The 15,406-nt window shown below is 44.7% G+C and overlaps 1 protein-coding gene across 1 annotated transcript in view; it reads right to left on the minus strand.

The window, feature by feature from the left end:
* Positions 1–15,406, minus strand: part of slc25a26 (solute carrier family 25 member 26) — a 55,085-nt gene that overhangs the window by 4,028 nt on the left and 35,651 nt on the right. The window contains exons 7-9 of the mRNA XM_022745144.1: positions 12,315–12,384; positions 8,134–8,198; positions 5,026–5,099 (exon numbers count right to left, since the gene is read on the minus strand). Of these exons, the coding sequence (XP_022600865.1) occupies positions 5,026–5,099; positions 8,134–8,198; positions 12,315–12,384 (209 nt within the window). The remainder of the gene's footprint in view (positions 1–5,025; positions 5,100–8,133; positions 8,199–12,314; positions 12,385–15,406) is intronic.

The following is a 15,406-nucleotide window of genomic DNA, read 5'->3' on the forward strand; positions in this document are numbered from 1 at the left end:
ATGAGGTCACAGTTTTGGTTCAGAGAGAAATGTCTCAACAACTATTGGATACTTCCATTAGATTTGGTTCAAGGTTACAGTCTATTTAGTACAAATTTCCCTCTCTGTTTCCAGGGAAAGAAGTTTCCTGTGGCGCTGCAGCAGAGGCAGAGCAGTTGTGTGTAGGTTTGTTGCTGTTAACCAGCCTTTACTTGTCAAGCTGAACTAAGAAATGAATTTGTATTTTGCAAATTTGAAAGCTGGAGCATTTTTTCACACCTGCCGCACTGTGTGTTTGGATCATATTTGTGTGTGTATGACATCTCAATGTCCATCCCCCCACCCCCCTCAATACATGTGACCACTATGAAATATCAACTCGATCTATCTCAGTGGGACTGATGAAGCTGCATTTCATCCTCAGCTGAACTCTGGAGTTGCACTGTCACACAGACTGAGGGCTCTGCGTTTAGTCCCCCCATTTCACAGCGTAGTCACGTTCCCGATCAAAAGCCTCGGGGCCGATGTGGAGAGGAGGAATAGTCACAGCAAACAAGACCTATTCTCTCATACATATGGACACATCACTGTTGTACATGGGAAAAATCCTAAACCCATCCTCTAAATTTTCAATTAGCAGATAATCAAATCAACATTTCACTTTGGTTTGTGACCAAAAAGCTCCAGAGCTAATGACTTTTCCCATCAGCCTCAGCTGGACTTTGTGATTAGCACTAATTAGCAAATGTCAGCATAAGACGTGAAACACAGACTTATGGTCAAAACTGTACAAACAGTGGCATGTTAGCATTGTCACGTTAGCATGACATTAGCATTTATAGGCATTGCCCTATGTCCCCCTACTGTGCCAATGTCTGTTTCTTTATCAGATATCAGAAATCAGAATCAGGTTTATTGCCAAGTAGGTTATACTGTCCTAGACTGCCTCTATTTCTGGCTGCTTGACTGCTGCTCTTTCCCTGGCAGTTTAAGATTTAGGTCACAAATGGACTTAATGCTTGTGCATCACTTTTGTCGACTGCAAAGCTTTACAAGGTACCAAGCATGTCATGGATCTCCCAAACATCCCAACCATTCACGCAACTCCACGTTTCAGAATGCCCCGGCCCAGATCGGGTGTTTCCAAAAGACGCTCTGTGAAGGGTTAGCTGTGCGTGGCTGGTGTGTGTGTGTAAGACACAAAGAGTGTGTATGTGTGAGAGATAGAGAATCCAAGTGTGTTTGTATAAGCACCGACTGGTGTAAATGCTCCAAATAAACGTGGAGACATTAGTCAGAGGTTGTTGTCCTGCCCTTCAGTGTGCTCTTTCCATCTCGACACAGCTATCTATCACCATCTGCTGAAACCCAAGCCACAGGCCCGCTCCAGGCAACTACTTAGCATTACTCACACAACAATATTAAATATGATCCAAAGCTCATCAAAACCCAATGACGGAGAGGGAGAAAAGTGAAGAGAGGAAAACTTGTCCACCGGGCAGCTGGACAGCTAAACAACGACACGGTAGACACAACAAGTCCTGACATATTCCACTCTGTCTTCTCATGTGATTGCCAGCAGTGAGAGGAATGAACTAATTTTAAACTCAACACTCTTGTTTTGTCTCAGCTCTGGACTGGCGTTACATTTCCTATCTGGGATCAGGCCCACCTGTGGACTCTGAGACGTCAGAGCAGAGCCAGAGCTCCGATATTCCCCTCGGCTCCCTGACTCACTCTGACATCACAGCCTGGCCAGCCACTGAGCGCCGTCATTCCCCGACTGTCCGCCAATCACCTCTCCTGGGGAATCGCACTAAATATAGTTTCAAGGCTTGACAGGAGCATATGGAAGAATAGTGATGAGCTCAAACCAAATGTCTTGGCTTTAGTTTAGAAAAGATGTTGGTGCCCTTGTAGAAGAGGAGAAAGAGCTAAATTTCTGCCACCTGTGTAGGAACAGTGCTGAGGTTATAATAAATAGCCTTTCTTGGATATATAGCTCTTTCATAGGATACATTTAAAAATAAAGAGACCAGTTCTAACCTGTGTGGGTCTTAATCAAAACTGAGACAGTTTGATGTTTTATACATTCCTTCAGGAGGGGGTGGGCTTACTTGAATTTCTTGGACAAAAAGGTGGATGACAATAACACAAGTCAAGTCAAAAACACAGATGTTAAAACATTTTCCCTTAAAAACACAAACCCCACACTTGTCCACCCAAACACCACACACACAGTGAAGGACATGAACTGTATCTGTGGCACTCTGGCTGTGCACTGCACATCTTTGCCAGCAGTACGCTCTATTCGTCCCAGATACTCTGCAATTGCCTAACATTTGTTTAAAGGGTTTATTGTGTAAGTTTTTCTTTGCTTCCGAACGTGGTTTCTTGTTGGGAGAGGGTGGGGGTGGTTTTCGCTTGAAAAGAGCTTCAGCCATCGTTGTGTTTACAAGACAAGAGGCTATGATACGCTCTCTGAGCAGCGCTTCGTCCTCAGGGCAGATTGGAGGCTACAGTGAGTTGATATCGGAAAGTGACGAGACGGGCCGGCGCTAGCTGGTTAGCCTGCTAACTTCAGTAGAGGAAGAGATGCGATAGAGACAAGATTTAACATTGGCATTGCTTTCCACTGCTGTAGACAGCTCTTGGCGAGTAAAGGAATGAAGTTTGATGCTCAACTAGCAACATTTGTTCTTGACTGGAAAGTTAACAGCTGTTAATGCTAATGTTCAATATGTAGCAACAGCAAAACTTATAAAAAGCTGATAATAATCTATGTTTTTCCGATTGTCTATTCCTTATTCCTCTATCAAACTATTAAAACACATCACAGAGTGACACTATTGAACTGGGTGACATTTGTCTTTATTAACTTTATTTGGACTCACTCCCACCTCTGTCCTACTGTCCTAAATACTCACTGGTGCACTAAACCGGCAGCTGCAAATGGTCTCCAAATGTTTGCCGTTTACTCCTGTTTGAGTGACATTTGCTAAAAACGCCCAACTTATTTAGGAGACTTTTTAGTCTTAGGAGAGATTTTTAAGATTTATATCTTCAGTAAGAACTAACAGGCTTTGAGGCCACAGACTGGGGACATTGTGATGTGTTGAGAGACGGACTAATCCACTATTGATTTAGGTATTTTCATGGAATATGTGGACAATAACCAAACGCCACCAGCCTCATCCTTAAGTTGTGTTTTCTAATTCTCTAAATCGGCTTTACGTTTCTGGTCGAAGAGTTGTGGTCCATTTGTGGAGGATGGAGCTGCATCAAATCCGGGATCCAGGATGAATTCTCTCTTTAGTTTGAAATCTAGATTATATCACAGAAGGCAGGAAACTGATCAACATGGAATCTCAAATAAAAAATGGCTTTTTGCTTCATAAAGCAGAAATACTGCACAAGGTATTTGTTTCACTTGTGCAGACAGGTTTACAGAGTTGCTCATCACTTTGTCATCAGTTATAGATTCCTACTACACCCTATGACTGTACTCCTCCAATCACATTTATACAAAGCAAGACGGGATTGGAATATTTGAATCGAGTGGGTGAAAAGTGTTCACCTTCCTCAACCTAATTTCTCATGCTGAAAAACTGATTGCAGATGCCGTAAAAGTACAATTAAGGTTCACCACACACTTCCAGACGCTCTGCTTTGTTGTGCGTATGCGGGAAAGAACATGTCATTTGTTTAATTTTCTTCCATTGTGGTTTACATAAGGCGCAAAGCAGACACAGCTTGGAGGACTTGCTGCCTATTAGTCTTTGTTTTGACATGATTCCTGGTGCAGTTTGGTTGCTTTGCAGGTTACTGGGGGAGGCCGGTGTGAGCTCCACCGCTCTCTGCTCACCCGGGGTCTCTGGGGCATGGCACACACATGGAAGCACTTTAGAGCTTCACTACACTGCAATTGGGCCTATTACCATAATTACAGCTTTAAAGCCCCAGCAATTTGTATCAGGCATGCACCAGCGCAACCACCAGGCCTTTGGCCCTGCGGAACAACAGCCCCCCACCCCTTTCACTTTCTACACACTCTCCTTTGTCTCTGCGTTTCATTCTCTCGTCTCTTTCTCTTAGTTCGCTCGTTTTCTCTGGTTACATCAACATCGGGGGAGAGAAAGGTTTGCAGGAGCTCATCGTGATGAAGAGCTTATGGTGCACGTTGTCTGGGCTCTGAGATACCGCTGAGACCCAGGAGGATAGTTGGAGGAGAGAGAGAAGGAGAGAAAGAGAAAAAAAGAAAGAGAGAGAAAACATCAAAGGTGAGGTGCAGAGGTGGATGCTGGCATCAAAGAGCTCTCCTGAACATTACCACTTGGTTACTGTTGCAGCCAGGAGAGTGGGATTTGTAGTCAGGGCATGGATGTTTGGAGTCTCAAACGTCACCTTTATTGTGCAGGCTGTTACTGATTTAAAATAGCTGGAGGAGAATCACCCTTGGCTCTTATTAAACACAAAGCAGACATGTAATTTCTCTCTGATTAGATTCCAGCACTGCAGCTACACAAACAAACAATGATACAGTGGCTTGTTAAGTGTGTGTCTGTGAGACAGAGAGGGGGAGAGCGGCGTCCCACTGGTGTTTGGCCCCGACCCAGACCAAATCTGCTATGAGCATTGAGCCGAGGTGCATCCTAACTGAATGATGGCGGCTTGTACACAAGCAGGCCCATCATTCACTGTGAAATGAGGGTTTGTTTTAGTGCTGGCAGCCCTCTGTGGCCCCATTAGACCTGGCCCTTTGTCTGCTGCGCATCATAAACACATCAAAACACTCAAATAAACCCTTCCACTTGGCCCCTGTAACACCTTAATCAATAGGACGGTACAGCAAGATGGCAGGGAAAGCTTTTATACAGCTCATTTTTCAGCAGTAGCTGTAAATTCACCCCCACCCCCCCCCCCCCCCCACCCCCAACCCCAACCCCAGCCTCCCAAAATGTGATGGGATAAAATGGTTCGTGTAAAGAGTGTAAACAATCACAATTAGCCTTTGAGCACTTCTCCAAAATGAACACACACACTCACCCTGTAAGGCCTCGGCTCTTCCACACGTCGTAGAGCACCACTGGGATGTTGCCGCTCGCTGTGGTCGAGCCGGCCTAGACAGAGAGAGAGAGAGAGAGGAAGAGAGAGCAAATAGAGGTGTGATGACGGATAGACTGTCTTCTTCCCTTCCTGCTCCCCCGGACAGATGCCCCCGTTTAAGCGCCCCCCCCCCTCTTCTTTCATTCCTCCGTCTCGTCATGGACAGCTGTGTCAGCGCAGGTGACACCTCCATCACCCACCCATGCACTCGGCTCAGAAACACACCCAGCCATTTGCCCACCCAAAAGCACACTCAACAAGTTCTCCTCCACACCCGTCGGTCTGGCACTTTTATTTACACAATACGGCTTAGCTGGCCAGAGAGTTTTTAATCCATCACTGTGAAGTGGCAGAGCTGCAGGATAAGGCCTGGTGGGGTTAAGTGAGGGTGGGTGGTGGCAGCAGAGAGGAGAGAGGAAAAGAAAGAGGCGGCGGAGGGAAACACTAAAATGAGGATGTATGTGTATGGGTGCATGCACGCCAATCCGCGCCACAGCTCGCCGAGCATGTAGGAAACAGTTCGCTACGTCCGCTGTAGATTGTGACTCAAAGGATCTGCTGGAACGAGAGGAAGATTCCCGCATTTTTTCTTCATGTGAGAGGGAAAAAAAGAAACCCACCCCTATTCCTTATGTTTCTGTTGGTAGACAGGTGGCTGAGAAATGAGTCTCCCTTCTCCTCGTCTGACAAGTTTTCTTTTCTTTACCGCCGTGGAATGGTGGAAGGAGGGAATGGAGGAACAGGGCGTCCAAAACACACACACACACACACACACACAGACACACACACACACACACACACACAGACACAGACACACAGACAGTCCCTGTGTAACTTATGCTGACATACAAAAATATCTTCATGCAAGTTTTCTCTGGCTTATGTTGGTTTGCTTTGTTATGTGAAGTCCTCATAATCATTTATAAATTCCACGTAGCATCTACACTGTTTGTCTTGTCATACAATGACAAGACGGTGTTCTAACACGGCAGCCTGACCCTGATGTGTGGAGGGTAGTGAATGTGACACTAATAGCAGCAGCGTGGTGCTCTAGCAGGAATCACGCCAGCCTGAGCAGAGGAGCAGTGTTGTACAGTAGCAGCGGCAGTGCGATGTGCCAGGCTTGTCACCACTGCTGCAGGCAGGGTGGTGTGGCAGGAGTCCTGTCCTGGAGGAGCTTTACACGTCCAGCTGTGCCCTGGACATCCGCCCTCGTGTGCGTCGCCCGCGCCAGACTGCCTGCTGTACAACAGCGCTCATTCATTCTGCCTGCCGGAGAAAAGAGAGAACCTTCTCCTCCGCTGCTGTGAGAAGGAAACTAATGCAACAAGCTCCAACACCCAGATTTCCTCCCCCCCTTCGTCCGATCCAAACCGTTCATACCCATCAACGCCAGCCCGGCTCACTCTGTCTGTCTCTGTTCCACTCTCCTGCCTCAACTTGTCTTCCTTTGCTGCTGTGGTACCAGACTTTAGTCTGACAGGATATTTAAAATGCTTTGAGGCAGCACAGATCAGTTTTGGTCATATTTTGTTTTAATATCATAAACTATACAAAGCATATTTTATTATTTTTTTTTTCAGCCGATTCTTATTAGAGCTAACATTATTAGCCAGTTCATAGATAATCAATTAACTATCATCATTTTTTAACCAAAAACCAGCTTCTGGTACGGGGCAGGATTAACCCCCATACCAAATATACGACTTCATATCTTTGGGTTTTGTAGTGTTGATCGAACAAAACATTTGAAAATGTTATCTTGGGAAATTATCAATAATTTATTATCAATCATTAATTGATAACACAATTTACATATTAATTGGAAAAAGAAAATAATATTTAGTTGCAATGCTTTTAATACCAAGCAGGTTGAATAAGGAAGGCTTTGCAGCAAACTAGTAATTTAACAGTTCGAATGTCACCACAGTGTTAACACATTAAAAGTCCTAATATTATTAGGACTTTTAATATGTTAACAACGTTTGTGGATAGATTTTAAACATAGACACCTCCAGTCTGTCAGCGGAAGCAGTTTCAGTCCTGGCTTTTATTTTGTTGAGTGAATACACAAGTTTCATTCTCACTGAATGAAACGAAGCCTTTTTCCCAGCTAACCTGTGCTGCCTTAAGTGAATCAAAAACTTGGCCTTATAAAGTTATAACCGAACAGCTTTGAGGCAGCCCAGGCCGAGTCCTTTGCTGGTGGTAAATTACAGCAGCTGCATTTCAGATAATGTTTACAGGAAGCCTTTGTACCGTGCTGTTCCACCTTCAGCCAACGGCTTCTCACAGGAGATCAAGACTGACTGAGTGTTTTGTTAATTCCAGTATCTCATTAGTTAGGATGAAGGTTGGGGTGGGGGGGGGGTGGGGGCGTGGAACACTGTGTCTTCTCCAAGGACAGTCGGTGTGTGTTTGTGGGGGGGCTGATTGGGGTAACTCTGAACTCACTACCCTTTACACACACACACACACACACACACAGGACGAAGTGAGGGAAGCCAGACATACAGTTGGAGCGAGCCAAAAGTGAAAGAGGAGGTAGAGAGAGGGAGGAAGAGGAGGTCCACCGCTACACACACACACACACACACACACACACACACACACACACACACACACACACACACACACACACAGAGGGTGGTGGTGGAGGGGAGGTGGTGCTTTAGAGGGCTTACACAGAGTAGCAGAGTTAACAGGAGGGACACTGGCCCTCTGGTTCACCTCTCAGTGACAAGCAGCCTTGAGATGGAAATTCCTCTGGAGCAGCAACAAGTCCTCACTCTAACACTAACCATGCGCACAAATATGTCTTCCCGACACTGTCCATAGTCCAGGTCAGATGATGAATGTGTGCGTATGTCTCACTACTGTCCCGGCGCTACCTCGGCCCGCTCCGTTCTGTGTGCTGACACTGTTGAAATTTACTCAGGCTGCAGGCCCGCTCAGCTCTTTGCCTGCGAGGCATCACCTGACAGCAGTGTTTAAAAGTCGCTGCCAGTGGGTGTGTGTGTGTGTGTGTGTGTCTTTGACTGTGTATACCTTTGCGAGCATGATCCTGGTCTTTGCCACGTCAAGAGGAGTGGTAACAAATGCCGCTACTGCACCTACAAAAGACAAATACACACATTTAGCGAAGTGCAGACATAAAAGGGCCTCTCTCTGCTCTCAGAACAGTCTTTAAATATTAAAAATAAACCCTTAAAAAGTCCAATTACTTAACCGCAGTTACTGTAACATATTAATTCAGCAATAAACAGTGGAACTCTTGGCCCTCCTCTCCACTGAGTTCATAAAAATGATAATATTCCCCATCCGAGACCTCCCCCATTATTAGACCACAAAAACCAGACAGACACACTTCTATTCCCACCGCCCCCCCTCCTCCGGCCTCATCCAACCCACGCCTTCCCCTGAGTCACACACACTCCCTCCTATAACACACACAAGCACAGGCATATATATATATATATATATATATACACACACACACACACACGCACACACCTGCTTGTACGCACAAGCATGAAAAACAGACGTATTTGGATACCTTCAGACGCAAATGAACACACAAATACACACAGATAGATACACACACACACTCCCTCAGAAGAGTTTTATTACAGCAGTTACACCCTGACTTCCCTCCAACACTCCAAGTTGGAAGCTGGATAGGCGGCGTGATCCAGAGGTGTCCCCACTGAGCCACAGTGTGTGTGTGTGTGTGTGTGTGTGTGTGTGTGTGTGTGTGTGTGTGTGTGTGTGTGTGTGTGTGTGTGTGTGTGTGTCACACTCTGCCACAAACATAGCAACTGTTCTGGGTAAACATATCCATATGGGCCACCAAGGAGCAATGTGACTGTAAGTGAGCTGAGGATACAGGAAAACATGAGGACCAGCGTGGTGCAACACTCTGTTACATTTTACTAGTTAATGCTGGCTGGTTATAAGAGTGGATTTAAACGATTTTCTTTTTTTTTTTCTCCTGCTTGGGCGGATACAAATCAAACTTCAGCAAGCATGAAAAAGATACAGCCCTCATACTGCAGGCTGTTTTCTAATATTCTTGGAGAGCAATAAAAGGATGCATTATCCTTATAAATCTTACACATGGAGCGCTGAATCGGGGGATCTAAATTTGGCTGGAAAACGCCATGTGATGTGATGAAGGTTAGACGCGAACCACTCGGTGATGTAATCTCGTCTCGGGCTAGGCAGGTCTCTCCAGGCGGTTCAGACGGGGTCAAGCCCGTCGTAAGTCAGTGCGCCGTACTAGTGGAGATATTTGCGATGATTAAATGCGCTTGTGTGAGCATTTCCAGTGTCAAGCGGATTATGTATGAGTGAAAGAGAGAGTGTGAAGTGCAATGTAAGGGGAAGCGACTGAAACTTGAGGCTCCCTCTTGGACAGCAGCTCGGTCACAGGACCCACGCCCCCGTACTCCCCCACTGCCAACCCACGCCCTCCCCCCCTTCTTCTGCTTTTGGCTCAGGTTGTCTTTTCTTCTCCCAGCTCAACACTTCTCAGTCATTTTTCCTCTAATTAACAATTCTGTCAATATAGTGGATATGTAGTGTGTCGGATTGCTTACAGTTGAATATTGTAAGTCTTTTACGTCTTTTTTCTCATCCACATCTCCTGTCTCCCCTTTCACTTCTTCTACTCTGATTTCTCTCCCTCTCGGCCCTTTTCTTCCCAGCATGGACCGAGCCCAGGTGGGGTGGCACAGAGCCACATCTCAGCTCCTCAGGGTGCCGTCTCGTTCACCTCCATCTCCATCTCTTCATCACCCCCACCCCTGAGCAGCTAACCTCAATCTTCCTGTCCTGTCTGGCGAGTTGTAGTGTCGCAAGAGTTATGGACTGAAAGCTAGAACCATCCAAAAGCAGTTCCATGAGCCGACTCCAGCATGGAACTGTTTCTTCTTCTGAAATATGTATTTTTGATTGCGGTTCTGCTTCTTCGTCACGATAAAAGATGAAGACTAGGTGGAAGGAAAGATGATGTGACACATTTGTTATTCAGACCTACGACACTGGAGGTAGATGCTATGTTCCTGTCTACCTCTGGACTTATCTTATTCTCTCTCTCTTATACTGATGCTGTACAAGTCAGATGTCCATCACCATCACCAGATGCACCACTGACCTTTACTTGTTTGCAGTGCTGTTGCTGTTTCTTTTCTTTTATCTGAGCCAGTCTCTGTCTCTGTCTCTGACCATTTCATGTCTTTTTCTTCATGCAGGAAAACGTATTGTTCCTGAAGTGGTTAAACAAGATCACAAAGCACAAACCACAGCATCCATACACAGCTTCGCCTGTATTAAACTATACCCAGCCAAATCAAATAAAAAAAGGCCAACTGAATCACAGTCCCTACATTCCCCTGACAGCCGTTTGGGCTTCTCAAAGTTGAGAGGAGCTACGCTGGTGAATATGTGGCATGAACCAATAAATAATGTCTGGTATAAGAGATGCTGTAACTAATAGATGCAACAAAAAGTGAAGGAGATGCCAATCAAGCTCAGTCTGTACACACACCTCCACAGTCTGAGGAGAGGTCTGACCAGGGGAATAAAGTGAAAACACCTGTGTGGATGCACTATTAAAAGCTAAAAGGTAGAGTAAAGTATATACTTTATCTTAGTTGAGCTTTTCATTAACAAGTGGTATAAAGTAAACTCTGGAGTACTGTCATTTATTTTCATGAGTCAAGTTGAGGCCGGGCACCTTTGGGAACCTGTCTTTGTTAATCAGACCAAGGGAACCACTCTAGTTTCAGTAAAAAACACACCCACAAAGATGTTTTTTCCTTCTTAAACAGAACAAGCGCGGGGCGGCCACAGAACTGAATGGTTAAGGCTCGATTCCAACAGGGGGCCATTGTTGCATGTCATACCCTTCTCTCACTCCCCTCGTTGGCCGTCTGCCTCTATACGAAGAAAAACGCTTCCTCGCAAATACTATCAATGTTTGTCTCCAGTAACACTTTATTATCAATAATAGTGTTATGGATTGTTGTAATCATAAAACAATGTCCTGGCACAATAGCTTAGTATCATGTTGTATGCTGCACGCCTTCCAACCCTGCAGGTTTGCCTCGATTCTTTTCCACCTACATTAACAGTGTGGTACGACAAATTACTTTCAATTCTCCCTCATGAAATGTTGTCCAGTGTATTGCAAGGAAGGTTTTTAATTTGTAGAAGTGGTCTCCCCTCAGTATGTATTTTGGTTGAGTGGCCAGAGATAACTTGTCTGAATGAACTTAATTTGTTCATTTAGTTCTATCGGTTATTGCGATTTTCTCCCCCCTCTTTTTTTTTCTTCTTCTTTTTTTGTGTGGGGCTTGTTTTGATCGGTTGTCTGTTTTGTTTTGTATATGTGTTCATGCCAGGACAGCACTATAAGAAAGGTGTGTATTTAATTTGACCATGTGTTTATCTTGTTTCCTGATGTGGTCTGATAAAGGGAAAAAAACAAGAAAAAAAAAAACTTTTGAGACGATAATCTTGAGATGGAACTCCTTACATTAAAATACAAAATCATTAAGCACAGGACTGGGCTCATAACCATAATCTTAAAAATTGGTACTGAGGGAACTTTATCTAGTATGTATCTCTTGTGTTTCATACTCTTAATTCTCTGTAGTTGTTGCCTTTTCCTTTCCCCTATTCATCCTGTTTATAGTCCACTCCCTCTTTTCCTGTGCCTTTCTTTCTTCCTCTCTCTTAAACCACTTCAGGCCCCAGTGCTCAGGAGGTCGCACAGCTGCAGGGGCCCATACCCAGGAATCAGCCCCTCTCATCCCTCCTCTCTTGTCCCCTGGTTGTCTGTCTCTCCCCTGATACTCATCCCGGCTAAGACGAACCCATAAAGTCTCCTACGGTATGATTTTCATTAACTGAAGGGCTTGAGAACCGTAATAATAAGACCTTTCTCATTAGTGATGCAGAATCGCTGTACTGAGGAGCGTCAGTTGCTGTTTGGTAACAGTGTGTCAGAAAAAGGCTGAAATTATTTCTTATCTTATTCTCCGTCCTCTTGTCTTGGCTTTGGGTAAACTTGTCCTGCCCTGCTGGCCATCTATTCACCTATCCATGTATCTATCTGTCTTTCCATCCATCCCTCCTGCCCTTCTTCAACCCCCTCTACCCTCCCCCTCCCCCCTCCCTCCTCCCTCTCCCCCCTCTTTCCCAAAGCAGCATATAATCCCCTGCACCTGCAAAAGCTCCGCACACTGCAGCCTGCCAAGAGTAGAGCGTGTGACCTTGCCTCCATGACCACAGAGTCTGGGAGAAAGAGAGAGAAATGTCGAGAGAGAAAGAGAGGGTTGTCGATAGAGGAGGATGATGAAAGAGCAAGAAAAAGGGAGAAAGCGGGAGAAGGAGAGAAGAGATTGTAGTTACTGGAGATATCAGACACATTGAAAACACATTGTGAACCTTGGTCTGGACTGGGGTCCAGGCCCACGGCTGGGAACCGGCTTGTCCGGCTATTTTTGTGTTGCCTTTTCTCCCCAGTGATGTCATGCTACTTGTTTCCCAAGAACTGGGACTGTACAAGAGGGAGGCAAGAGAATACGCTCCCACTCTATAAGGCTAAATCGTTACACATGTTGCTCAATGGCATCATTTTAACAACTGTTAAAGTCCCACCATTTATTTGGATACATTTATTGATGTACTGTCATAAACAAATGAAGTACAAGGTTGGTAACTTTCTATAGTTTTTCTAGGAACATGTGTTATCTGTGCAGCCACAGCCTGAGACATCCTGCTCCTCTGTACCACAGAGCCCCATTGTTGTCCAAAAACTATTAAAAACATCAGTGAGAATCAATTTCAGGCACTCACATTGTTGCACTGGATGACATATTCCACACACACCGTTCTGTTGCCAACAAATGCACTATTTACTCATTTCTGAGCGATGTTTGCTAAAAGCTACGGTGGCCAGCTGTTGACAATAAATTACTTTTAAAAATACAACCTACAAATTTGTGAGCTCTTTTTTTTGAGTTTTAGTGGGAATGAATGGACCTTGGAGCAGATCGCCACACAAAGGGCAGTCCAGGTCTTAATACACCGAAAGTATTAAGAGATGAACTTATGGACAACACACTGTTCATTTACAAAAAGAAAAATATTGTAAGTTAAAGTAGTTGCGTGCATATCTGCAAAACCTCAGAGGGATACAAGCTAGATACACAAGATGTATTTAAGGGAGCTGTGGGTGCTGCTTGCAATAAGAAAAAAAAAAAAAAAAAATATATATATATATATATATATCATCCTTTAGGTCAAGTCATTTTTATTTATATTGCCCCAAATCACAAACTTGTCTCAGAGGGTTTTACCACCCAGCCTTAGACCCTCAATTCCAATGCGGTACACAGAGTGCATTTAGACAAATTATGCTGGCAGTTTGTGTTTACTTTACTCCAAAGAAGATTAGCTTCATGTCCTGACCAAGAGACTGCTCAGCTTTACAGGCTCTACAGGTGTTATTAACTGAAAACTGCACAGCCTTTTGTTGATTTACAGAAAAAGTAAAATGTAATATTAAATGAAAGTCAGAACAAATGAAGTCATTTCTGTGTCTAAAAACCCTCAGACCACAGGACTGCCTCCCCAAATGCAACTGGCTACTGAGTGAAACCACCTGATGTTTTTGTTTTGAGGATGAACTCAGGATGGGGAGGCAGGCTGTCTCTTTTTCTCCCCCCACTAGTTTCAGCAAAGCAATGAGGAGACCGACTAGGCAAAGTTAGTCTTTGTATAAAATGCACATGGACAGCTGGGCTGCCTCGGGCACTGCAAGGTATGATTACTTCTCAGGGAGAGCAATTGAGCAACAGCATGGAGCGATTACTAATATTTTCTTTGTCCATCCACCCCCTCCCCACCCCCACCCCCACCCCCATCCCCCTGCACATTTAATCTGTAACATGTTATCTCATTCTCCTCCTATCTCACACACATGTGGAGATCACAAAACCATGTGTGCGTGCGTGTGCATACAAACACAAACAAGTAAACACACACAGAAAAAAAAAAAAAAAAAGACAGAAGACAGAAGAAAGAAAAGGAGGACCGGCAGAGAGCGTGCACGAGCTCAGGATGTGTCATGTGTATTCCATTAGAGGCCAGATTAAAAAGGAGATTTTGTTTTCCACATCAAAGGCCTCGCGCTGGGGGATTCCTCTCTGTCTCTCTCCCTTCTCTGACTCGCTCCCTCCCTCTTCCTCTGTTTCATGAATAAATAATAAGGGGTAAACCTGGGAAAACAAACTTTTTGACCTGTGAACCCTGGTGTCAGGGTCAGACTTTGCACCTGGATGACTTCCCACAGGAAAAGAGGTGGTGGGTCTGTGTACATGTGTCAGCACGTCACATATGTGTTTGTATTTTTGTGTGCGGGGAGGCTGCATTGGATAGTGCAGGCCATTGGCCTTCATTTGAATTCCCATCATGCCTGTGAAACAGAATTCCTTAAATTTTTTGTGGCTGTTTCTTGGTGTTTAATCATAACCTAAAAGTGTTACACCCTCCTGTTCTGCTAATGCTGTTTTTGAGGTCAGAGCAGATGGAGTAAACTGCACAGTTCAAAACCGCAATGTTGTGAAATGAATCAGCGAAAAAAAAAAAAAAAGCGAGAATTATTCAGATGGATGTTGGTATCTGGCGTGAAAAGACATTAAATCTCTACGCAGTGACCAGTGTGTCAAATTCTTTCATATCCTGCGACTTGCTCAATCAATTCAACAAATCCCCCGACTTTTCCTTCCTGCTTCAAACCTGTCGGCGATATCCAAGAAATTCAATGACCAGCTGAACCTAATGCACTCTACGAAAGGATTTGTCTGCTGACTCCTCTTCCAACAGGCCTAAAGCAGTTGGGTGGTTGATTTTCTCCCTTTTCCTCTTTCTGTTTCTCTCACTGACAGCTGTGCTGGCTCGTTGTGAAATAAAAAGAAAGAGATCATAACGCAGCACATTACTATTCCGCAGAGCAGATGGGAGATCATGCCACACACATTCAAGCTCTCAAATTCCTCAACTCGGGCATTTCGGGCACTAAATCAAGTTATTCTTATTTATGAAAGCCTCTGAACATCGTGGTGGTCACTCTGAAGGAGTCACTCTGGCAGTAAAAAACCGGTTTGACTGTAAGTACCTGTCTTTTCTTTTCTTCCCTCGGTTAGTCTCTGCTGTTGTAACTTCATTATTCAGAGCATCATGTCAATACAGACGAGAGGAGAGGAGAGGAGAGGAAAGGAGAGGAAAGGAGAGGAAAGGAGAGGAAAGGAGA

This window comes from Seriola dumerili, unplaced genomic scaffold (genome assembly GCF_002260705.1).
Source record: "Seriola dumerili isolate Sdu_G_001 unplaced genomic scaffold, Sdu_1.0 BDQW01000088.1, whole genome shotgun sequence".
NCBI classification, from domain to species: domain Eukaryota; kingdom Metazoa; phylum Chordata; class Actinopteri; order Carangiformes; family Carangidae; genus Seriola; species Seriola dumerili.